Here is a 25,605-nt window from a genome sequence, read left to right on the forward strand (position 1 = left end):
GACACAAGAGCAGAAAATCAAACACGGCATGTTCTCACTCATAGGCGGGTGTTGAACAATGAGAACACATGGACACAGGGAGGGGAGCACTACACAGGGGTCCGTTGGGGGGAAATGGGGGAGGGACAGGGGGTGGGGAGGTGGGAAGAGATAGCATGGGGAGAAATGACAGATACAGGTGAGGGGAAGGAAGGCAGCAAACCACACTGCCACGTGTGTACCTATGCAACAATCTTGCATGTTCTTCACATGTACCCCAAAACCTAAAATGCCAAAAACAAAACAAAACAAAACAAAAAAAACCAAACACCAACCAAAAAAAACACCTGGCCTCAAGCAACCCTCTTCTCTCTGCCTCCCAAAGTGCTGGGATTATAGGCCTGAGCCACCATACCCAGCCTGTGCCCTTTCTTCACTGCTGTGTTCTGGGTCACGGGAGGATGGGTGCTAAGACAGTCCAGCAAAGTGTTTTCTAGACCTGCACTGTTCAGAGAGCATCAGCTATGTGTGATTCAACATAAATGAGGCCGGGCATAGTGGCTCACACCTGTAATCCCAGCACTTTGGGAGGCTAAGGCGGGCAGATCATTTGAGATCAGGAGTTCGAGATCAGCCTAGTCAACATGGTGAAACCCTGTCCCTACTAAAAATACAAAAATTAGCCAGGTGTGGTGGTGAGCGTCCGTAATCCCAGCTCCTCAGGAGGCTGAGTCAGGAGACTCACTTGAACCTGGGAGGTGAGGTTGCAGTGAACTGAGCTTATATCACTGTACTCCAGCCTGGGTGACGTAGGCAGTCTCAAAAAAACTTAAAGCCAGTCCCAGTGGCTCATGCCTGTAAACCCAGCACTTTGGGAGGCTGAGGCAAGTGGATCAAGAGGTCAGAGTTAGAGACCAACCTGGTCAAGATGATGAAACCCTGTCTCTACCAAAAATTAGCCAAGTATGGCTGGGGAAGGGGGCACCTGTAATCCCAGCTACTTGTGAAATGGAGGCATGAGAATTGCTTCAATGCAGGAGGCAGAGTCTGCAGTGAGCTGAGCTAATTCCACTGCACTGTAGCCTGGTCAGTAGAGTGAGCCCGTCTCTCTCAAGAACAAAACAAAGCAAGACAAAACAAAAAACAACACACGAAACACACAAAAATGAGTTGTAATAGAATTAAGATGAGTTTCACCTCCACAGTCTCACTACATTTCAGATGCTGCACAGGCTTATGAGACTGGTGGCTGCCCTACTGGAAAAGGCACATGGAGTATTTTCATCACAGAACACTATTGGACGGCACGGCCCTGGACCCTATACCAAAGCAGCAATACACAGACCTGAGCGACAACACTGATAGCAGGAGCTTGCTCACGCCTGTAATCCCAGCACTGTGGGAGGCAGAGGCGGGCAGATCACAAGGTCAGGAGTTCGAGACCAGCCTGGCCAAATGGTGAAACCTCATCTCTACTAAAAACACAAAAATTAGCTGGGCATGGTGGTGCACACCTGTAATCCCCCAGCTATTCAGGAGGCTGAGACAGGAGAATCGCTTGAACCCGGGAGGTGGAAGTCACAGTGAACTTAGATTGCACCACTGCACAGCAGCCTGGGTGACAGAACAAGACTATGTTTCAAAATAAACTAAAATTTAAAAATAAAAGAAACCACATATTCCTGGGTTTCAATCCCACAGCCTTGCCTTTAGAATTGTGGGTGGGGCCCTGTATTTTCAAAGACCTTTCCCAGGTATGGACAATGAGCCAGATTAGGCCCTGGCCTTTTAGCCGACTGGACGTCATCTGGGCGATTCATCCTCAATCAATTACCTGAGATCTTCAAATCCCTGGAACTATTAAGTCCCAGCAGCAGGGACACAGAGCCTGGTAGATGGCGTAGAATAAAACTGCCCAGGGCACTTACCATTGAGGAACCACAGGCCATGCCTCAGCCGACTCGTCCCTTAGGAAGACCCCCTTGACATCCACCCGAATTTTCCGCAGATTCAGACAGTGCTGGAGACAGAAGGAAGACGCCGTCAAGTCTATGTTCTGGCAGATCGGAAGCCACACTTCCTGAAAGCCGTTTAACGCCGAGCGAACAAACTCTTGGTCTTGAGTCTCGAAAAGGCAGTGGAAGGCATTCAGGGTGTCAGCTGGGGTGGTGGCCTTGGTCTGCTGACCCAACAGAGACACCCAGTGCAGAAGCTTCTGCTTCACCCCCAGGGGCATGGGGCAGCCCAGCAGGACCTCCAGCGGCCTCCTCACGTTTTCATTCATCAGGCCGAACAAGAAACGCTTCATCCGTAGCAGGTGGCTGTGGAAGCCCACCTGTTTCAGCTCCACCGACCTCTTCCCTTTCTCCATGAACAGCGGACAGGGCGCTGGCTCGACGTCCAGCCCCTCTAACACGTAGTACAGGGCCGCACAGAAGTCCTGGAGGCTGAGGTGGAGAAATGTGAAGTGCTCCTCCTCACAGCGGCCATCCCGGAGAAGGATGTCCATGCCCAACAGAGCACGGAGCTCAGACTCCCCGAGACCGTGCATCAAGAGGTCGTCGCTGTCAAACACGGATTTCATATTCCACACTCCTTCCACAGCCACGCGGCACAGGCGCTTCAGGACGGCCCTTTCTTCCGGGTCAAGACAGCGCTGGGCCACGTCTCGAGGGGTGAGCTGATGGAACACGAAGGTGGCATACAAGCTGGTGAGGGTGAGGCCACCCTCCCCCTCCATGTCCTGCAGCTGCAGAGCCACACTGACCAGCGTGCCCACGGCGGGCACCTCGCACTGGTCGAACAGCCCACGGTCGCTCATCATGGCACGTACCACCTGTGCCTTCCGATGCTCCCCGGTCCTGTGCTCCAGGAGCAGGTGGATTCTTCTTTCTGCGGAGATTCCTCTCACAAGCAGGTAACGGGGGGACACCACCTGCGACTTGAGCCTCTCAACACCCACGTCTCGGACGGTGACGATCAGGAAGGACTCGGGGAGCAGGACTTTCCTCAGCAGACTGTGTATGAGGGTGCCCGTGGGCTGCCTCTCAGCCCAGGCTTTGCAGAGCTTCGTGTCACTGTGGACGTCGGAGCCCAGGTCGTCAAAACCATCAAGGATGAACAGCAGCCTTTCCGGCTGGGACATGATCTCCGTCACAGGAACCTGGGAGTCTGGCCACTCCCTGGAGATGAGCTCTGCGAGGCTGGCCTCCTTCCTCCGCTGCACCTCTCTAACGGGAAGGAAGAAGACGTAGGAGAACAGATTCTGGAAGAGTCGACCTTCCGCCCAGGACAGCGCGATCCTCCTGGCCAGAGCCGATTTTCCAATTCCCGACTTCCCATGCAGAACCACCGTGTGGGGCCGGAAGCCCCACTGGTCTGCACCGAAGGCACCAACCAGCATTTGCATTTCCAGCCAGTCAGCAGCAGGTTTTTCAAAACCACAGGGCACATCCTCCTTCGCAGTGAATTTCGTCATCATGTGACACTTGTAGTCCCATGTGTCACCTCTGGGGCCTGAAGTCAGAGAGGGCAGAATAAGAATCAGGCAACAGACCAGGCACGGTGGCTCATGCCTACAATTCCAGCGCTTTGGGAGGTCAAGGTGAGTGACTTACCAGAGGTCAGGAGTTCAAGACCAGTCTGGCCAACATGGCAAAACCTTATTTTTACTAAAAAATACAAAAATTAGTCAGGCATGGTAGTAGGCACCTGTAATTCCAGCTATTTGGGAGGCTGAGGCAGGACAATCACTTGAACCAGGGAGACAGAGGTTGTAGTGAGCCGAGATCACACCACTGCACTCCAGCCTGGGCAACAGAGCAAGACTTCATCTCAAAAAACAAAAAACAAAAAACAAACAAACAAAAAAATCAGGGAACAAAATTTGAATCCAGTCTGAATTTCAGTAAAATACACCGTCACAGAAACCCTGGACCCAGCATGAGTGGGGCTAGACTCTGCCCCCAGACGTGTGTCTGGTTTCTTCCTAGCAATGGGCTGAGAACAAGCTCCGTCTTCATTCCCTTCTTCAAAGGCCTCTAAAGATTCTTAACATTCCAGGAAATAGCTCTCCTTCCCCGAGTTCTCTTTTTCCAACTGGGGACGTGATGGGTTACATTTTATTTGCTGATGGTTTCCCCCAGTAGACTCTAAGAATGGACTTTCTTACTCACTCTTGGATCTTCAGTATTGATGACAGTGCCTGGCACTCTGGAACTCAAGTATGGGTTAAATGAATTATTTATGTCAACATATGTAATCTCAGGGGGAGGGAGGGAGGCAGGCAGGGAGGGAGGGAAAGAGGCAGGGAGGGAGGGAAAGAGGCAGGGAGGGAGGGAAAGAGGCAGGGAGGGAGGGAAAGAGGCAGGGAGGGAGGGAAAGAGGCAGGGACGGAGGGACGGGGCAGGGACGGAGGGACGGGGCAGGGACGGAGGGACGGGGCAGGGACGGAGGGACGGGGCAGGGACGGAGGGACGGGGCAGGGACGGAGGGACGGGGCAGGGACGGAGGGACGGGGCAGGGACGGACGGACGGGGCAGGGACGGACGGACGGGGCAGGGACGGACGGACGGGGCAGGGACGGAGGGACGGGGCAGGGACGGAGGGACGGGGCAGGGACGGAGGGACGGGGGGCGGGAAAGGGGCAGGGAGGTAGGGAGAGAGGCACGGAGGGAGAGGGGCAGGGAGGCAGGGAGGGAGGGAGGGAGGGGCAGGCTGCGGGCCGCTGAGGATGCTTATACCATCGCCCCAAGTTCTGCACCTGTTGGACAGGGGTGCCTCTCCTGTTCCATCCCTGGGTTTCCCCAAGCACTGGGGGATTCTTCTCTACATAAGACGGGGAGTGCATCCTTGAGACACATCCTGCCTGGAACCCAAGCTCTGTAGAGCAGTGGTCCCCAACCTTTCTGGCGCCCGGAACCGGTTTTGTGGAAGACAGCGTTTCCACAGACGAGGGTGGAAGGGGATGGTTTGGGGAGGTTTAAGCACATTCCAGTTTTTGTGCACTTGACTGTTATTACATTGTAATAGATAATGAAGTAACTATGTAACTCGCTATCATGTACAATCAGTGGGGGCCCTGAGCTGGCTTTCCCACAACTAGACAGTCCTATCTTGGGGTGATGGAAGACAGTGATGGATCCTCAGGCACTGGAGTCTCATGAGGACCAGGCAACCTAGGCCCCTCACACGGATAGTTCCTACGAGGGCTCATGCTCCTGTGAGAATCCAGCACCTGCTCTGATCTAGCAGGAGGCGGGGCTCAGGTGGTCATGTGAGCAATGGGGAGCAGCTGTAAATACGGATGAAGTGTTGACCCCTCCTGCGGTACAGCCCAGTTCCTAACAGGCCACCGCACCAGCCCATCCCTGCTGGAGAGCATCTGTGATTTCATACAAGCTGTTGCTCAGTTTTCCCACCTGATAAATTTTTTTTTTGGAACAGTTTCACCCAGGCTGGAGTGCAGTGGCATGACCTTGGCTCACTGAAACCTCCACCTCCCAGGTTCAAGCAATTCTCCAGCCTCAGCCTCCCGAGTAGCAGGATTACAGGTGCCTGGCACCATGCCCAGCTAATATTTTAATGTTTTTTTAGTAGAGACAGGGTTTCACCATGTTGGACAGGCTGGTCTTGAACTCCTGACCTCAAGTGATCTGCCCACCTCTGCCTCCCAAAGTGTTGGGATTACAGGAGCGAGCCACAACACCCGGCCCACCTGATAAAGATTTAAGAATACACATTCAACATTAGCACAGGGCCTAACAAATGTGAGAAAATGAAACTTATCACAAACCGTCATTATTTCATACCACCTGACATTTATCACAAAATGCAATTCTTTTACACATTTACTTTTTGTTAGCCCCTAGCTTACAATGTAAGCTCCATGGGAAGAATAACTTGTCTTTTTGCCTCAATACTTCTAGCCTCTTCAGTGTCTGATGTCCACTAGGCACTCAGTGAACATGAAAGAGATTCATATCCTGGGACCTTAAGTTTGCTGGTACTGCTGGGTGTGGTGGCTCACACCTGTAATCCCAGCAAGTGGATCAAAAGGTCAGGTGGATCACAAGGCAGGAGTTAGAGACCAGCCAGACATGCTTTTTTCACCACTGCAATTTCATCACAATTCCATCACAAAGGAACACATCCATTTTCCTCACCTCGTTCTTCTGTCTCTGCTGCCGTGGCACCTTCTTGTTCCGTAGGTTGTGAAATTTCTGCAACAATAGGAATTTGTTCCATATTAGTTGATAGAAGGGATTAAGAAAATAATGACTACCACTTCAGTTTAAAGAGCACTTGACTACTCTTGGCTACATGTTTAGCATCTGTGAAATAAAGTTGTGATTGATTTGCGTCTGTTAGAATTATGGGTTCTTTCGGCCGGGTGCGGTGGCTCACGCCTGTAATCCCAGCACTTTGGGAGGCCGAGGTGGGTGGATCATGAGGTCAAGAGATCGAGACCATCCTGGTCAACATGGTGAAACCCCGTCTCTACTAAAAATACAAAAAATTAGCTGGGCATGGTGGCGCGTGTCTGTAATCCCAGCTACTCAGGAGGCTGAGGCAGGAGAATTGCCTGATCCCAGGAGGCGGAGGTTGCAGTGAGCCGAGATCGCGCTGCTGCACTCCAGCCTGGGTAACAAGAGCGACACTCCGTCTCCAAAAAAAAAAAAAAAAAAAAAAAAAGGGTTCTTTCATGCATAGCTCTATCCATGGTACTGACCAAGAACTTGTGGGGAAGGAATTGACACGAGAGGAAAATGAGAACGAAGAAAGGCACAAAAACAAAAAACCACAGTTCGCATGTTCTCACTCATAAGTGGGTGTTGGACAATGAGAACACATGGACACAGGGAGGGGAACATCACACACCAGGGCCTGTTGAGGGGTGGGGAGGAAGGGGAGGGATGAGAGGGGGTGGGTAAATAGGGGTGGGATAGCATTAGGAGAAATACCTAATGTAGATGACAGGATGATGGATGCAGCAAACCACCGTGGCACATGTATACCTATGTAAAAAACCTGCACGTTCTGCACATGTACCCCAGAACTTAAAGTATAATGAAAAAAAACCCTTAAATCAAAAAAGGCAGAGTGGACTCCCCTGCAATCTAAACCACATACACTTTTTTTTCACCCAACTTTCTTCCAGGAGGATGAGGAAGGAATAAATGTATTTTCCTCACCTTGTTTTCCTGTCTCTGCTGCTGTGGCACCTTGGTCTATAGCTTGTGAGATTTCTGCAAAACAAGAATCAATTCCAACATACTGTGTTTAGTGTTCAAATCAGATGTGTCAGACACTCCCAAGATAAGCTGAGTCATGTGGTATTTAATTTCTGGGGCAGTTTAAAGCATGGCAGCCACCGGTTTAGCTGGAGGACAGAGTGCATTAATACAGTAAGCGCTGATTCAAAGACTGAGGGTGTGGGTTCCAGGCTCATTTCTCCTTGGAGAGCCTCACACAAGCTATTAAAATGAGGGGTAGGCTGGGTGTGGTGGCTCACACCTGTAATTGCAGCACTTTGGGAGGCTGAGGCAGGCGGATCACTTGAGGTCAGGAGTTCAAGACCAGCCTGGCCAAAATGGTGAAACTCCATCTCAACTAAAAAATTACAAAATTAGCCTGGTGTGGTGGCATATGCCAGTAATCCCAGCTACCCAGGAGGCTGAGGCAAGAGAATCACTTGAACCCGGAAAGTGGAGGTTACAGTGAGCTCAGACCATGCCACTGCACTCCAGCCTGGGTGACAGAGTGAGACTCTGTCTCAGAAATAAAAATAAGAAAATTAAATGAGGGATAAAACCTACAGTAAAGAATTAAGGATCTTAGAGCCAGGTGTTAAAGTACATGCCTGTAGTCCCAGCTGCTTGGGAGGCTGAGGCAGGAGGATCACTTGTGCCCAGCAGCTGGAAGTTGTAGTGTGCTATGATCGTGCCTGAGGATAGCCACTGCATTGCAGCCTCAGCAATAAAGCCCAACTCTTTCTCTTAAAAAAAAAATAGAATTAAGGATCTTGAGTCAGACAGTGCTTTCAAATGGGACTTATCATATGCTACTTGTAAGATGTTGATCAAATTACTGAAGTTACACGTTTCTGTTCATCTGGAAAAGCAAAGAAATGGTTCCTATGTTGCCGAGTGGCCATGGAGATGATTTGGTAGAGTTAGAACACAGCCTCTGGCACACAACAGCTACCACTAAGAATAACCATGATGCAAATCAGGAAATAGTTACCATGTAGAAGGTAAATACGAATTCATCTTAGGATGCATGGGAATAGATGTGCCATTTTAAAGAATAATCATTAGGGTGGTCTTTGTCTTGTAAATCAGAAAAATTATAGATTTTTATGACAAATAGAATAAAAACCGCTTAAGGATTTTTACGTGTGGGAGCAAAGTTACAGATGTGAAGTTTTGCATCACCTTGGTTATTGTCTGAAAATGGATTTTAAGTAAAGTGGATTGTGTCTGAGATGCAAATGAATGCATTTAAATGCGGCAGATGGGAAGAATTGTGTAAAAATTGGTCATATTACAGGCAGAGACCATATGATTTTCTGATTTGCTGGACATAAGGTGGAGAAAAAGATATTAATAAATACAGCTACTCAGGAGGCTGAGGCATGAGAATCACTTAAACCTGAGAGGTGGAGGTTGCTGTGAGCTGAGATTGCGCCACTACACTCCAGTCTGGGAGACAGTGAGACATCTCAAAAACAAACCAGGAAAAAATAACTAAGCTTTTGATATGAATGACCAGGAGTATAGTGATGTTTACTGGCATGGAAAACAGTGGAGGCAGGTATCAAGAGAAAACTCCACTCAACAGCAGAAAACACGCCCTTCTCAACTGCAGGCAGACCTTCTCCAAGACAGATGTATTAGGCATGAAACATGTTTCAAGTTGATGTGCATTGAAATTATACCAAGTATGCTCTCTCATCCCACTGACAGGAGATTAGAAATCAGTAAGAAAATTTGAAAATTTCCAAATATATGGAAGTGAAGCAACACCATCCTCAATAGGTCAAAGAGGAAACAAAAGGGAATTAAATACTTTGAAAAGAATAGAAACAAACACAGCAATATTTACGACATGTAGCTAGCATAAAGGAAAACTTATAGCTCTAAATGCCTAGGAAGGAAAGATATGAAATATAACCTAACTTCCTACCTTCAAGTAGGAAAGAAACAGCAAACCCTGAAACAGGCAGAGGAAGGGAATACAGAACAGAAGTAAACAAAATACAGAATGGAAATACAATAGAGAGCACAAACTTAGCAGTGTGTTCTTTGAGAAGAACATAATTGACAAATCTTTAGCCAGACTGGACAAGAATAAAAAAGGAGATGGCTAAAATTACTGGAGTCGGGAATGAAGGAGTCACAACCAATAACCTTAAAGGAACGAAAAGGATTTTGGCCGGGAGTAGTGGCTCATGCCTGTAATCCCAGCACTTTCGGAGGCTAAGGCGGGCAGGTCAGAAGGTCAAGAGTTCAAGACCAGCCTGGTCAGTATGGTGAAACCCCATCTCTACTGAAAATATAAAAATTGGCCAGGCATGGTGCCTGCAGTCCCAGCGACTCAGGAAGCTGAGGCAGGAGAATCACCTAAATCCGGGAGGTGGAGGTTGCACTGAGCCGAGATCATGTCACTGCACTCCAGCCTGGGTGACAGAACGAGACTACATCTCAAAAAATAAGTAAATTAATTAATTAATTTAAAAAATTAAAATTTTAGGGGAGCACTATGAACAATTTTGTGTCAACACAGATAACCTGGATGAACCTGGGCAAATTCTTAGAAACACTCAGATGACTAAAAGTTCTTCCCAAAGAAATAGAAAAATATGAATACACTTACAAGTAAAGAAAATGAGTAACCAAAACACCTCCTACAACAAAGTCAGATTCAGATGGCTTCACTGGTGAATTCCAAGTGTGGTAAGACAGGATTAATGCCAAACCTTCACAAACTTTTCAAAAAAAAAACAAAAACAAAAACAAAAACTCATCAACTCATTCCATGAAACCAGTTAATACAGTAATTGCTGTATTCTAAATTACTAATTCTAAAAATCAAGGCATCACCAGAAAAGATCAGCTCATCATTATAGAAGCTAAAATAAATGTCACTTATGAATATGAATGTAAAAATCTTGGAAATACTGGCAAATGGAATCCAGCAATATATAAAAAGTATACATCATAATTAAGTGGGATTTATCCCAGAAACGCAAGATTATTTTAACCATTAAAAAAATCAGTGTAATATACAGAATACTGATACAATCAAGGAGGAAAAACCCACATCTCAATAGGTAAGATGTTAGGCAAACTTCAGACCTATTTCATGACGAAGGTATGTAAGGTATAGAGATAAATTTCTTTAACTCATTAAAAGGTATTTATGTATTTTTTAAAAAACCCCACAAAATGTAAAGGTGAAAGACAGTTTTACCCCCATGATCTGAACAAGACAAGAAGACCTATCGTCACAACTTCTGTTCAACATCGTTTTGGAATCTGTATCCTGGGCAGTTAAGAAAAATTAACAGCATCGAGACAGGAAAAGGAAGAAACTCATCTCTTAGCAGAAGACATGATCTTGTATATTGAGAAAATCCTAAGAAACCCACAGAAAATTACAGCTAATAAAAAGTTCAGCAAGAACGCAGAATACAAGATCAAACAAAAACATCAATTGTGTATTTTTAATACATTAGCAATAAACTAGACAAGATGAAATTAAGGAAACAATTCCATTTATCAAAGCAAAACAAAATACTTAGGAATGCATTTAATAAATGAAGTGCCAGACTTATATACTGAACCACAAATCAAGAATGAAAAATTAAAGGCATCCCTGAAGTACAGAGAGGTTGTATTCCTGTATTAGAACTAGTATTGTCAACATGGCAATCTGCCTTTGGTGCATCTGTAGGCTTTAATGCAATCTATGTGAATATTCCACCTGCCCCACCTTTTGTGCAGAAACTGATAAATCATAAAATTGATACGAAAATTCAGGGGACCCCAAAATAGCCAAAAAGTCTTAGAAAAAGTTGTAAAGCTTACATTTCTTATTTCAAAACTTTCTATAAAAAGCAAAGGCAATCAACATAGCAGGAAATAACAGCGGGTTTGTTTGTTTTTGAGATGGGGTCTTGCTCTGTCGCCCAGGCTGGAGTGCAGTGGTGCAATCTCGGCTCATTGCAGCCTCCACCTCCTGGGTTCAAGCAATTCTGCCTCAGCCTCCCAAGTAGCTGGGACTACAGGCACCTGCCATCACACGTGATTTTTTTTTTCCATTTTTAATAGAGATGGGGTTTCACCATGTTAGACAGGCTGGTCTTGAACTCCTGATCTCAGGTGATCCACCCACCTTGGCCTCCCTAAGCACCGAGATCACAGACATGATCCACCACACCTGGCCAAGAAGGGTGTTCAACAGTGTTGCTGGCACACTGGAATAGCCACATACCGAACAATGAGGTTGGCTTTCCACTCCATATCCCTTGCAAAACCTAACTCCAAGTTTTTTTTGAAAACTTTTTTTTTTTTTTTGCTATTTTAGCAAAAAATAAATTTTTGTATACATTTTAGAATCATTCATCAATTTCTGCACTAAATGTGGGGCAGGTAGAATATTCATATAGATTGCATCAAAGACATAACTGTAGGCACTACCAATATAAAACTTTCAAAGGAAAACAGCGTGTCAACTTTCACAGCCTTGGATTAAGCAGTGGTTTCTTAAGTATGACACTCAAAGTATGAACAAGCAACCAGATACAAAGTGGCCTTCCTAAAAATTAAAGCCTCTTGTTCCTCAAAGGACATTATCAGGAAAGTGAAAAAGACAAGTCACAGAATGAGAGAATACATTTGCAAATCTTATCTGCTAAGGGTCTAGTGCCCAGAATATATAAGGATGTATTACGACTCAGTAAGACAGCATACTTAAGAAGTAGGGAAAAGTTTTGAATAAACTTTGAATAAACATGGAAATGGCCAACAAGCACATGAAAAGATTTCAGGCCGGGTGTGGTGGCCCATGCCTGTACTCCCCAGCACTTTGGGAGGCCAAAGCAGGTGTAGCACAAGATCAAGAGATCGAGACCATCCTGGCCAACATGGTGAAACCTCATCTCTATTAAAAATATAGCTGGGTGTAGTGGTGCACAGCTGTAGTCTCAGCTACTTGGGAGGGGAAGGCAGGAGAATCACTTGAACCTAGGAGACAGAAGTTGCAGTGAGTTAGACTGTGCCACTGCACTCCAGCCTGGGTGATAGAGTGAGACTCCATCTCAAAAAAAAAAAAAAATTCATTATGATCGGGAAAATTCAAATCCAAACCACAGAGGTACCGCTTTATAGCCATTAGGATGATTATAGTGAAGACAGGTAACAGCAAATGTTGTTGGAAACTTCATTAACTGCTGAAGATAGAAAATGACGTGGCAACTTAGCAAAATGGTCTGGCAGTTCCATCAAAGGCTAAATGGACATTGGAATGGAACTGTTGGTTCACACACTAGGTATAAATCCCAGGGAAGTGAAAACATGTCATAAAAACTTGCACAAGAATGTTTACAGCACTATGTCATCAGAGCAAACACACACACACACACACACACACACACACACACACACACACAGCCATCAACTGATAAGTAAAGAAAATGGTGTATTTATACTATAGAATATTTCTTGGCAATAAAAACTAACAAAGTGCTGATGTGAGCTTTAACAGCAAATTTTGAAATGCTATGCTCAGCTTAAGAAGCCAGTAGCCGGGCGTGGTGGCTCACACCTGTAATCCCAGCACTTTGGGAGGTCAAGGCTGGCAGATCACGAGGTCAGGAGATGGAGACCATAGTGGCCAACACGGCGAAATCCCATCTCTACTAAAAAATAAAAAAAAATTAGCTGGGTGTGGTGGTGCATGCCGGTAGCCCTGGCTACTTGGGAGGCTTAGGGAGGATAATTGCTTGAACCCAGGAGGTGGACATTGCAGTGAGCTGAGATGCCACTGCACTCCAGCCTGGACAGCAGAGTAAGACACCATCAAACAAAACAAAACAAAACAACTTATCCCAGAAGGCCACATCTTGCATGATTCTATGTATACAAAAGACCCAGAATAGGCAAAACCGTAGAGAGGTGACGAATGGTTTCCAGGGCCTGAGGGACAAGAGAAAAGGGACCAACTGCCCAGGGAGAGGAATTTTTCTGGGAGAGGAAAATGTTGTGGAATTAGATGCTGTGCAAGTGGGAATCTACCAAACCCGCCGAGTTTCACACTTGAAGAGAATCAACTTTATGGAATGTGGGTTACCTCTCAATAAAAAGCCTCAGGCCCCATTTCCTGGGGGAAGGCTGCTCTTAGACTGTCCCACTCCCATCTCACAACATCCAGAGGTGGACAGCATCTTTATCCTAATTGATTCCACATCAATCAAATTAATCCCAACTAATTCCACATTAAAGTTTCTTAAATTAATCATAATTCCATATTAATCAATCATAAATTAATCCTATTTCCATATTAAGGATTGCATGTGAATATTTACAGCAGTATGTCATCAGAGCAAACCACGCATATACACAGCCATCAACTGATAAATAGATCAAGAAAATGGTGTGTCTGTACAATGGAGTACTTCTTGGCAGTAAAAACGAACGAAGTGCTGATGGGAGCTCCAACAGTGAGAAATTTTGAAACATTATGCTCTGCTTAATTAAAGATTAATATTATATAAATATTTACATTTAATTATAGTTATATATTATATTTTTAAATATAAATATTTATGTTTAAATATATAACATGTAAATACTAAACATTAAAGAGTAACATTACTCATATTTAATTACTACGGAATTCTGGCGTTCTCAATACCATGAAGGCAAGAAATATTTTTCTTAACATTTATTCCCATCACAGTTCTTCAAATGATAGTTATTCACTAAGCACTGGTTAATAGAAGGAATTAAAGATTCTATCTAATCCGGAACAAAGCACTTCACTACTCAGCTTGTGTTTGAAGCCTGAGTCCACTAGAATTAAGGATCTTTGGAATTTGTCTTTATAAGAAAACTCCTATACATTGACTGCGATTGTAAGTTAGTACAGGTGTTTTGGAAAACAGCACAGAGATTTCTCAGAACACTAAAAATGCAATGACCATATTGTGAAATTTCTGCAAAAGAAAAGGGATAAGAACAAACACCTGAGGTCGGGAGTTTGAGACAAGCCTGGCCAACACGGAGAAACCCTTTGCTACTAGAAATAGAAAAATTAGCCAGGCATGGTGGTGCATGCCTGTAATCCCAGCTAGTCAGGAGGCTGAGGCAGGAGAATTGCTTGAACATGGGAGGCAGAGGTTGCAGTGAGCAGAGATCGTGCCATCGCACTCCAGCCCGGGCAACAAGAACGAAACCCCGTCTCAAACAAAAAAAAGATTTGGTTTATATACACAATGGGTTATTCAGCCCTAAAACACACAAGAAATTCTGTCATTTGCTACAGCATCAAGGAACCTAGAGGCAATTATGTTACATGAAGTAAGCCAGGCACACAGAAACACAGGAGGATCTCACAGGTGGCATCTAAAAATGTCAAACTCAGAATGAGAGGGTAGAGCAGCAGTTACCAGCAGCTGGTGGGGCAGAGAGTGGACAGGCAAAGTTGGAAAACAGCTGTCAACAGGTACAAAGTGACAGCTGGGCAAGGAGGAGTTAAGTTCTCGTGTTCTGCACAACATGGTGACGGGTTAATAACAAGGTATATGTCAAAATAGCTAGAAGAGGATTTTAAAGGTTCTCAGCACAAAGGATATTTGAGGTGACAGATAGGCTCATTAGCCTGATTTGATCATTCTATAATATATACATGTACTGAAACCTCACAACCCCATAAATATATACAATTTTTATTTTTCAGTTAAAAAAACTGCAATGTAGGTCATCACAGTGAATGTGCAAGGTTGTGTCCATGGTGCTGACCCCAAGGTCTCTCAGGGAGGGACTCACACACCAGAGACAAATGAGGATGAAAAAAGGGGAAGTGGCTTTCCCTGCCATTTCAACAATGTGGACGTCTCTCACCCAACTGCCATCCAGGAGGGCAACAAACGAATAAATATTGCATTCACCTTGTTCTTCTGCCTCTGAAGCTGTGGCACTATCTTGTTTCATAGCTTGTGAAATTTCTGCAGAAGAGAAGGGAAAAGAATAGACACCAATATACTGTGTTATGACTCAAATCGGAGCTGTTAGACATCCCAGATCAACTTAGATTACATGGTACATTTAATCTTCTGACTAGTTTAGAGCATAGAGCCACTGGCTCAGTGCCAGGGCTGAGTGTGCTAGTAACATCAGCATTAGATTCAAGATCAGATGATTCAATATCCAAAGTTCTTCTATGCACCAGCCATTAAAGTGAACAACTCCATAATAGCACAGAATATTTCAGAATAAATTTAACAAGTGAAATGAGAGACCTTCATTCTGAAAGCCACAAAAATGTAACAAAAAAGTTGAGAAAACCCTAAATTAAGGCAAAGTCCATCTTGTGTCTACGGTTTGAAAGACTTAACGTTGTTAATGTGTCATATACCCAACATTCATCAACATGACATAATTCAGTCTAATCAAAATTCCAGCTATCTTTGTTTGCCAAAATTGTAAAGTTGACCGATATTAAAATTCACATGGAAATTCAAGAGACCCAGAATAGCCAATCTACCTTGAAGTCAAGCTGGAGAATCACACTTTGATTTCAAAACCATAAAGCAACAGCAATTAAGTAAGTGTGATTCAGGCACAAGGTCATAGACATCAAAGGTATAGGCTTGAAAGCTTGCAAATAAATCCATACACCTATGATTTTATGCAAGAATATCTACACAAGAACAGTCCTTCCAATAAACATTGCTGGAGAACTGCTTATCTACACACAAAAGGTTGAAATTGAACCCTCTACTTCATGCCATATACAGAATTAGCTCAAAATGTTTAAAGACCTAAATGCCTTTAAGAGCTGTACCTATGCTGGGCACGGTGGCTCATGACTGTAACCCACCACTTTGAGAAGCCGAGGAGGGCTGCTCACGAGGTCGGGAGTTCAAGACCAGACTGGCCAACATGGTGAAACCCCGTCTCTACTAAAAAATACAAAAATTGGCTGGGCATGATGGTTTGTGCCTGTAATCCCAGCTACTTGGGAGGCTGAGGTAGGAGAATAGCTAGTATCCTACTTGGGACCCAGGAGGTGGAGGTTGCAGTGAACTGAGATTGGGCCACTGCACTCCAGCCTGAGCTACAGAGCAAGATGGCATCTCAGAAAAATAAAATAAAATAAAAAGGACCTGTGCCTACAAAATCTTTAAGAGGAAATGCTGTAAACTTTCTGATTTTGCGTTACGTATTTTTTTTTTAAAGATGTAACACCAAAAGGACAAACAATCAAAGAAATAAATTTGTCTTCATAAAATTCAAGCCTCCTGTGCTTCAAAGGACAGTATCAGGAACGTGAAAAGACAACCCAGAGAACAGGGGCATCTCTATTCAAAATCCTGCCTCTACATAATCTGGATAGAACCTCAGTCAAGTATTTCAAGTCAACAACATAATCAAGTTGAAAGTGGATGAAGGATTTGAATACACGTTTCTCTGAAGACATAGACGTCGCCAGTAAGCACATGAAAAGATGAATTTCCCTGATGATGTTCAGAATATCAAAACCACAGTGAGTATTTCACACCTACTAGGATGGTTACTATAAAAAATAGAGCAGCAAACGTTACTGTCGCTTTCATTAAGGTGTTGGTGAGGATGCAAAATGGTGCAGTCACTTAGGAAAACCCATCTGGCAATTCCTCAAAAAGTTAAACACAGTTGGCATGGGACCCACCAATTCCACTCCTAAGTATACACCTCCTTGAATAGAAAACACGTGTCTACACAAACATGCACGTGAGAACCCACAGCTGCACCGTTCATAATAGCCCAGAAGACAAAACCCAAATGTCCATCATGTGAATAAGAAGTGGTATATGAAATACTATTCAGCCATAACAAGTTATGGAGTCCTGAAACACGGTATGATACTGACAACTATTTGAAGTATTGTGTTCAATGGGCCAGGTGCGGTGACTCATGCCTGTAATCCCAGCACTTTGGGAGGCTGAGGTGTGTGGATCACAAGGACAGGAGTTCGAGACTAGCCTGGCCAATATGGTGAAACCCCATCTCTACTTAAAAAATATAAAAATTAGTCCGGTGTGGTGGCAGGCACTTGTAGTCCCAGCTACTAGGGAGGCTGAGGCACAAGAATCACTTGAACCCAGGAGGTGGAGGTTACAGTGAGTTTAGATGGCACAACTGCACTGCAGCCTGAGCGACAGAGCAAGACTCCTCCTTAAAAAAAAAAAAAAAAAAAAGTTAAATGAAGGAAGCCAGTCACAAAATACATGTCTGGCTGCATTTATATGGAAGGTTCAGGAAAGGCAAAATTCAGAAATAACAGATGACCAGTTTCCAGGGGTTGGGTGTTGGGGAATGATTGCTAACAGGTATGTAGCTTTTTGGGGTGATGCAAGTTTTCTGAAATTAGGTAGCAGCGATGGTTGCACAAATTTGTTAACACACTAAACACTGAATTGTATTAAGATTAATTTCATGGTATGTGAATTTCATCTCAACTTTAAAGAAGGAAAATAAATGAAGAAATTATAGGCCAGTTCAAACACAGATGCCAAATCCTAAGTGACTTATCAGCAAACTGTGTCCAAAAGTGTATCAAAAGATATGTAACAGTGCTTACGTCACATGTATTCCAGGAAAGCAAGAGCGATTTAACACTGGAAAGAAATCTGCGTCATTCATTATAACAACAGGTTCAGGGTAAATAATTGTAAGATCAAATTACGCAAAAATAAAACAGGCCAATTTTCTTCACCTTGTTCTTTTGTCTCTGCTGAAGAACATTTTTTTTTTGGTCAGAAACGTAGAAAAGTATCACAAGTTGCCCACCAATGATAGACTGGACAAAGAAATGTGGCACTATGGAAAGGTATGCAGCCATGAAAAATGAGTTCGGGTCCCTCTTAGGGACATGGATGAATCTGGAAACCATTATTCTCAGCAAACTGACACGAGAACAGAAAACCAAAGACCGCATCTTCTCACTCATAGGCAGGTGTTGAACAATGAGAACACATGGACAGAGGGAGGGGAGCACTACACACTGGGTTATGTTGGAGGGCAGTGGGCCAGGGGAGGGATAGCGGGAGGCGGGGAGGTTGGGGAGGGATAATACTGGGAGAAATGGCCGATGTAGGTGATGGGGGGATGGAGACAGCAAACCACTGTGGCATGTGTGTACCCATGCAACAATCCTGCAAGATCTGCACGTGTACCCCAGACTTAAAGCACAACAACAACAACAAAGTATTGCGAGTCAACAATATCATCAAGTTAACAATGGACAAAGGATTTGAATATACATTTATCTGAAGACATAGAAGTGGCCAGTAAGCACACGAAAAGATGCTGAATGTAACTAGGGACATCTAAGTAAAAACCACAGTATTTCACACCTACTACGTCGACAGAAATGTACTAAGATTGGATTGTGGCGATTTCATGTTTGTAAATCATTGAATTGTACTCTTAAGATTTTATGATATATAAACTGGCACAGAGTCATCTGAAGAAAAAGCAACGCTAGGGAAGAACACTTTTCCTTGTGGGGGTGGATTTCTATGAGGAGCTACGTCTTCAGCATCATAATGCATTCAACCTGTTGGACTAAATAGATTAGTCATCTAAGAGATGAAACAATCTGAAGTTACACAGGATTTTTAAGACCTAACACAAAGATGACATCTTTGTCTGAATAAAAAATCAGGCTTTCTGTTGGTTCATCTACCTTGGGCAAATCTGTCCCTCTGGGCTTTAGAATCACGTGTACAATGCCAACGTCAGAGGGGTGTATGTGTCTTCTCTAGAGTTTTGTCATAGATTGAAATAAAATTCACAAATCATACCATTCACCCATTCAAAGTGTACAATTATGGTTGAGAATATTCAGATTGTAACCATCACAATTTTAGAACATTTTTTTAAATCACCCTCAAAGTCTGCCCTCTTAGTCATCATCCTTATTCACCCCAGCCCTACGTGACCACTGATGTACTTTTAGTATTTAAATGGATTTGCCGATTCTAGACATTTTATATGAATGGAATCCTTCAGTGGTTTCCTTCATTTAGCCTAGTGTCTTCAAGGTCTATCCATTTTGTAGCATACATTAGTACTTTTTTGAGACAGTCTCGTTTTATCCTGCAGGAGTGCAATGGTACAGTCACGGCTCACTGCGGCCTCAATGCCCCCCCCTAGACTCAAGCAATCCTCATGACCCAGCCTTCCAAGTAGCTGGGACCACAGGTACACACTCCCACACCCAGCTATTTTAAATGTTTTTGTAGGCATGGGATCTTGCTACATTGCCCAGGTTGGTCTCGATATCCTAGGTTCAAGCGATCTATCTGTCTCAGTCTCCCCAAATGCTGCGATTCCAGGTATGAGCCACCATGTCTAGCTATGCCATTCCTTTTCATGCCAAGTATTATTCTATGCCTATACCACATGGGATTCTACAGCTTGATAAAAAACTGCATTATTGGGTTGGCTTAGTTTCAAGGGACATCTTTCTATATCCAGCCAATCAGGAGTGATGAGGAGGCTTGTGATCCTCTATGATGTAAGCTCTGAGGGGAGAGTGGGTTCTTTGTACATGGATAACACCAGGAGTCAAGTCTTTCTGGCCCAAGCTGGCCTTGCCTCAGTTTACCATGTGAGGTTTTAGCGTGCCATTGAGCTTCTGAGTCTCACTGGACAATTGATGGCAGTCACTAAGGTACATGTAGGTTTGGACTCATGAGCTCAAACACTGGTGCAGCGCTAGACCCACAGGGTCTCAAGTGGTAGCTCTTGTGTCCAGGAGTAGTTCAGAGGAATCTCCTCGTGTGGCTGATGCCAAGACTTCTGGCTTTTGTCAGTTTCCTTTTGGTCCTGCTATCAAGGTTACTCTGTGTGTTTATTTTACGCTATCTCTAAAGCCACCATTCAGTCACTTATAATACCTATCGTTAGGATCACAGCAAGCCCCATAGACCCCCTTCCCCATTCTCCCCTGCTAAGCCGAGCTCACAGCAAAAACAGCCTCACAGGCACCTGGGTTCCGGGATGTGGTTGTACCCGGCTCTCAAACCCAGGATGGTGACTCAATTAAGGAGGATGTTAGCACTTAAGAATCACGAGGCAGTTTTTCTTGGAATAGCACCTGGCTACCTGCAAACCCCCTAAATAATCCCTGCAGTCTGTAAGCCAGGCTGCTTCCTTCACTGCCTATGATGAGGCAGGCACCAGGCACCCAGCCTGGCAGGTTGAAAGAAACTTGCTAAACCTGACCCTGAGTCTGCCTGTCCATCCTTTCGGAGGACCTTACACCTAGAAGACAGTGTTATCATATGAAGGATAACACATAACTGTGTAAAACCCAGATTTACATCAAACTCTGAGCAATGTTGAACTTTGGGACTCAGATGTCAGTGACTCGGATGTTGGCTTTGAGGAGTTTGTTTTTTGTTTTTGTGTTTTTTTTTTTTTTTTTTGGAGACAAAGTCTTGCTCTGTTGCCCAGGCTGGAGTTCAGTGGTGCAATCTTGGCTCACTGCAATCTCCAGCTCCTGGGTTCAACCTATTCTCCTGCCTCAGCCTCCCAAGCAGCTGGGACTACAGGTACCTGCCACCATGCCTGGCTAATTTTTTTATCTTTAGTAAAGATGGGGTTTCACCATATTGGCCAGGCTTGGTCTCGAACTCCTGACCTTGTGATCTGCCCGCCTCAGCCTCCCAAAGTGCTGGGATAACAGGCATGAGCCACCACGCCCGGCTGAAGAGTTCTTTCCTACCCACAGCCTGAACTAACTTCATCAAAGCGAGACTGGTTTCAGCCCCTTCCAAACCAGACTAGTTTTCACTGTCAACACTGGCTGCTGGTAGCTGAGCAAGCTGGTGGCGGCGAGGGTGGCAGCAGAGAATGCATGTTGTCTACACAAGCCTGCTTTTCTCCCCGTTGGTTTTGCCTTCCCTGGTTTCATCTTAGTTTTTTGGCTTATCTTCCCTGTCCCACAGTGTGAACGTCATCAACACACAGGATCCACCTGTGCTTCGGCCAGCGATGTATTGGAACTGTGCAGAATCGCGCCTAGGCACGGGGTCAGGACTCAAAGGTTTGGGGAATTGTATTGAGCCTGGGTTCGTGCCATCTGATTCTCTCCACCAAAGCCTCCAAACTGGGTTACTGGGAGGAGCTTGTCATAATAAGGTCCTTAGTTATCCACACTGAAGATGGGAAGCCCTCACATTGTAAGAAAGCCTTAAGCCCACAGAAATCTTGAACTTGGCAGGAGAGGGACCAGAATGATCAGATCCTCAGAGCCCACCTGGTCAGCTAACAGTAAGGTGGTTAGACTGGACAGAAAGCCGGGCTATCAGAAGTCACGGTTTTACTCCTAGAAGTACAAACCGGTTGCTGGGTGCGGTGGCTCATGCCTGTAATCCCATCACTTTGGGAGGTTGAGGTGGGTGGATCATGAGGTCAGGAGTTCAAGACCAGCCTGGCCAACATGGTGAAACCCCATCTCCAGTAAAAATACAAAAATTAGCTGTGCATGGTGGCTCATGCCTGTAATTCCAGCAACTCCGGAGGCTGAGGCAGGAGAATTGCTTGAACCAGGACCTGGGAGGTAGAGGTTGCAGTGAGCCGAGATCGTACCACTACACTCCAGGCTGGGCCACAGAGCGAGACTCCATCTCAAAAATAAAAAAGGTGCCAACTGGCTGCCACGTGGCCTTCAGCACATCCTTCCCCCCCCCCGCACCCCTCTAACCTGGCACTTCCTTCTTGTTTGGCCCCTGGTAAGTCGCTCTCGGTCGAAGATCTTCTGGTAAATGTACTGCAAGAACAAAAGTAAAGGGGAGACTGGGGTCAATGAAGTCATAGTAACTCCCCAACCCAAGGTTAAGAATCTCCTGTGCCCAAATTATGGAGGGAACCAAGACCAACCTCAGGATCTCAGCCCATAACGGCGACAATGGAGTCGGACCTTCCTGGGCCAGCAGCACACTGAAGAACAGAGCCTTACAGAGAATTCTCCGGCTCCAGTTTTGCTGGATGGCCTTGGACAAGTCACATGAGGTTAGTTATGGTGATTAAGTTTCTTTTCTGGAGTCCTTCTCAAAACCTGTGCTGAGCGCCAGACCCAGTTAGTCAATGACTCATTCAAGGCCTGTGAGTTATCCAAATACAGGTGCCCTCAACTTACAAGGTCCAACCTTGGCTATCCACCCCCCAATCTACTTTTCACAAAATATCTCTTCCATGAGGTGAGGTCATGGAATCCCATCCACCCAGTTTATCACGCCAGAAACACGGGGATCACCCACGACACTGTCTTCTCTCTGCATTTAGTTCTTAGGAACTGTCCTGTATGCTTCTGGAGCATCTTCCATTTCTACTTGTTTCTCTGCCATCATCCTATTCTAACCCACCTTTATTTCTCTCATGGACAAGACATGAAACTTCTCCCCACATCTATCCAACACTCCCTCCTGGGCCACTCTGCACTTTATAACAGTGTAGAAATAGAACTGATTATTTCTTTTCTTTTCTTTTTTTTTTTTTTTTTTTTTTTTTTTTTTTTTTTTGAGACGGGGTTTCGCTCTTGTTACCCAGGCTGGAGTGCAATGGCACTATCTCGGCTCACCGCAACCTCCACCCCCTGGGTTCAAGCAATTCTCCTGCCTCAGCCTCCCTAGTAGCTGGGACTACAGGCGTGCGCCACCATGCCCAGCTAATTTTTTTATTTTTAGTAGAGACGGGGTTTCACCATGTTGACCAGGATGGTCTCGATCTCTGGACCTCGTGATCCACCCGCCTCGGCCTCCCAAAGTGCTGGGATTACAGACTTGAGCCACCGCGCCCGGCCGAACTGATTATTTCTACTATCAACCCTTTAAAGCTATTTAATTGCTTCTATTTGCAATTACAAATATTTTGTCTCTTTGAGACAGAGTCTTGCTCTGTCACCAGGCTGGAGTGCAATGGCATGATCTCAACTCACTGCAACCTCTGCCTCCTGGGTTCAAGCTATTCTTCTGCCCCAGCCTCCCAAGTAGTTGGGATTACAGGTGGCCACCACAACAGCTGGCTAGTTTTTTGTATTTTTTTTTCTTTTTTTTTTTTTTTTGAGACAGAGTTTCACTCTTGTTACCCAGGCTGGAGTGCAATGGCGCGATCTCGGCTCACCGCAACCTCCGCCTCCTGGGTTCAAGCAATTCTCCTACCTCAGCCTCCCAAGTAGTTGAGTTTACAGGCAAGCACCGCCACGTCAGGCTGATTTTTGTATTTTTAGTAGAGATGGGGTTTCACCATGTTGGCCCAGGCTGGTCTTGAACTCCTGACCTTCAATGATCCACCCACCTCAGCTTCCCAGAGTGCTGGGATTACAGGCATGAGCCACCCCACCTGGCCTCTACCATCCATCTTTAGTCGCCCCTTTCTTTCTACCTCATGGAAAGCTGCAAATCTCTGGTACTTGACATATGAGAATTTAAACATAGGCCATAGTAGATGAACGTGAAACCATGACACTCATCTTTGCCACTTATCAGCCCGTGAACTTGGTCAAGTGAGGTAATGTAGAAGATTCTGTATCGCCGCTTCAGCCACCAGGAGTCCACTTCACTGGTGGGGTGGGGGGGCGGTTTGAGAGTCAGCGGTGCGGTACATGACAGTTTCAGTGCAGTGCTGACTTGATGAACCCCAGCTCTCATTCCTATGCCCTCTCTTCCTGTGAATAATACCAACATGCCCTGCACATGGGGCCTCTTCCAAGTTCAGAACAGAGTATGCTTCAAGTCCTCTGCAGGTAAAACTCCTGAGCTGCATCTGGATGATTGATGGGCAGGCAGGCCACATTTTTTTTTTTTTTTTTTTTGAGACAGTCTCACTCTGTTGCCCAGGCTGGAGTGCAACGGTGCAATCTCAGCTCCCTGAAACCTCTGCCTCCCAGGTTGAAGTGATTTTCCTGCCTCAGCTTCCCAAGTAGTTGGGATTACAGGCACATACCACCATGCCCAGCTATTATTTTGTGTTTTTAATGGAGACATGGTTTCACCATGTTGGTCAGGCTGGTCTCAAACTCCTGACCTCAGGTGATCCACCCACCTTGGCCTCCCAAAGTGCTGGGATTACAGGCATGAGCCACAGTGCCCAGCCCACAGCAGTATTTGTAGGGCCAATTCAGGGGCTCTGTCAAGAGGTTGTTTTCAGTCAATAGTTGAAGAGAGATTCTCCAGATAAAAGAATTACTTAAAAAAAAAAAAAAAACCTTTCTCCTCAATGCCCTAAAATAATCACAGAATCTGATCTGAATTCTTGCTGCAATATGGACACCAACAATCTAAGACCGAGCCACACATCAGCACCCGGAACCCGAGTCCTCCGCCCCACGACCAAGCACAAGAACGGCAATATTAGTGTTCTCAATAACCCAATGAGGTCCTCAGCCAGCGTCCGTGCATTGCATTAGCCAACTTCTGCAGTGGCACATACAGTATCACGTGTGCTATTCCGAGATGTGGGAACCAAGAGTCAGAATAGAAGGAGATGTTCCCAACGTCTCACGACTGACCCGTGTTAGCTCCGGAGCTGAAGCATAGCACAGACACTTCAAATCCTTTGAACTTCAATGGGAGTCCGTGTGGGTGGAGTCATTGTCTACCCATTTCTCCCTCCTCCTTCATTTTACAGGCTAGAGACCAATGTCCAGCCAATGACGGTGACCAAAAATGCCCTCCTCACACTGCAGAGGTGTGACCACCCGACTACAGAACAATGAGCCTTCCCTGTTCCCACGAGAATCCGAAACCCCCTCCTCTCCCTGCCCTCGACTTGCCCCAAGTGTCACTTACGTTTCATGTCATCCCTTGCCTTCTCGGAGAGTGTTCGCAGGTTCATGGTTTCCAAGATGCTAATGGCTGTGGACCAGGCAAGCGACCGCCCGTAATACTCATGCAAGAGGAGTGCCAGGCATTCCACATTGGCATTCTCTATTTCAGACTGTGGAATAGTGCATGTGGTCGACTCTGAAGATGTCTTCTTGAGCAATTTCTTAAATGTCTGAAATTCTTCCTTGTCTAGCTCTTCGAGACACCACTGGAGTCCGTAGCTGGAAAAGGTGAGCAGTCTATTTTCTTCCATGTTGATACGAGGCTGAGAATTCGGGGTTTGGTGGGGGAGGCAGATTTTTTTGTAACACGGGCAGGTAGGACCTGTGGAAAGCGTGTCAAGACTCAAAAGATGAGTTTGCAGCAAATTCTCAAGTCATGAGAATTCTACAACTCATGTTTGTCACCTCACTAACGAACAAACTTCACTCTTCCTTTTCAATTCTTCATGGACAAAACATTTATTGCCACAGTACCCGTTTATCCTGTTACTGGAACATCAGTGCTGGGTATTTTGTGGTCTG

General features: G+C 45.3%; 1 protein-coding gene across 1 annotated transcript in view; it reads right to left on the minus strand.

The window, feature by feature from the left end:
- NLRP5 (NLR family pyrin domain containing 5) overlaps positions 1-25,349 on the minus strand; it is a 54,027-nt gene extending 28,678 nt beyond the window's left edge. The window contains exons 1-6 of the mRNA XM_003944049.3: positions 25,046-25,349; positions 21,961-22,026; positions 15,152-15,208; positions 7,173-7,226; positions 6,144-6,200; positions 1,908-3,495 (exon numbers count right to left, since the gene is read on the minus strand). Coding sequence (XP_003944098.2) covers positions 1,908-3,495; positions 6,144-6,200; positions 7,173-7,226; positions 15,152-15,208; positions 21,961-22,026; positions 25,046-25,334 — 2,111 coding nt within the window. The 5' untranslated portion in view covers positions 25,335-25,349. The remainder of the gene's footprint in view (positions 1-1,907; positions 3,496-6,143; positions 6,201-7,172; positions 7,227-15,151; positions 15,209-21,960; positions 22,027-25,045) is intronic.
- Between the last annotated feature and the right edge of the window lie 256 nt (positions 25,350-25,605).

The sequence above is a fragment of the Saimiri boliviensis genome, chromosome 14 (genome assembly GCF_048565385.1).
Source record: "Saimiri boliviensis isolate mSaiBol1 chromosome 14, mSaiBol1.pri, whole genome shotgun sequence".
NCBI classification, from domain to species: domain Eukaryota; kingdom Metazoa; phylum Chordata; class Mammalia; order Primates; family Cebidae; genus Saimiri; species Saimiri boliviensis.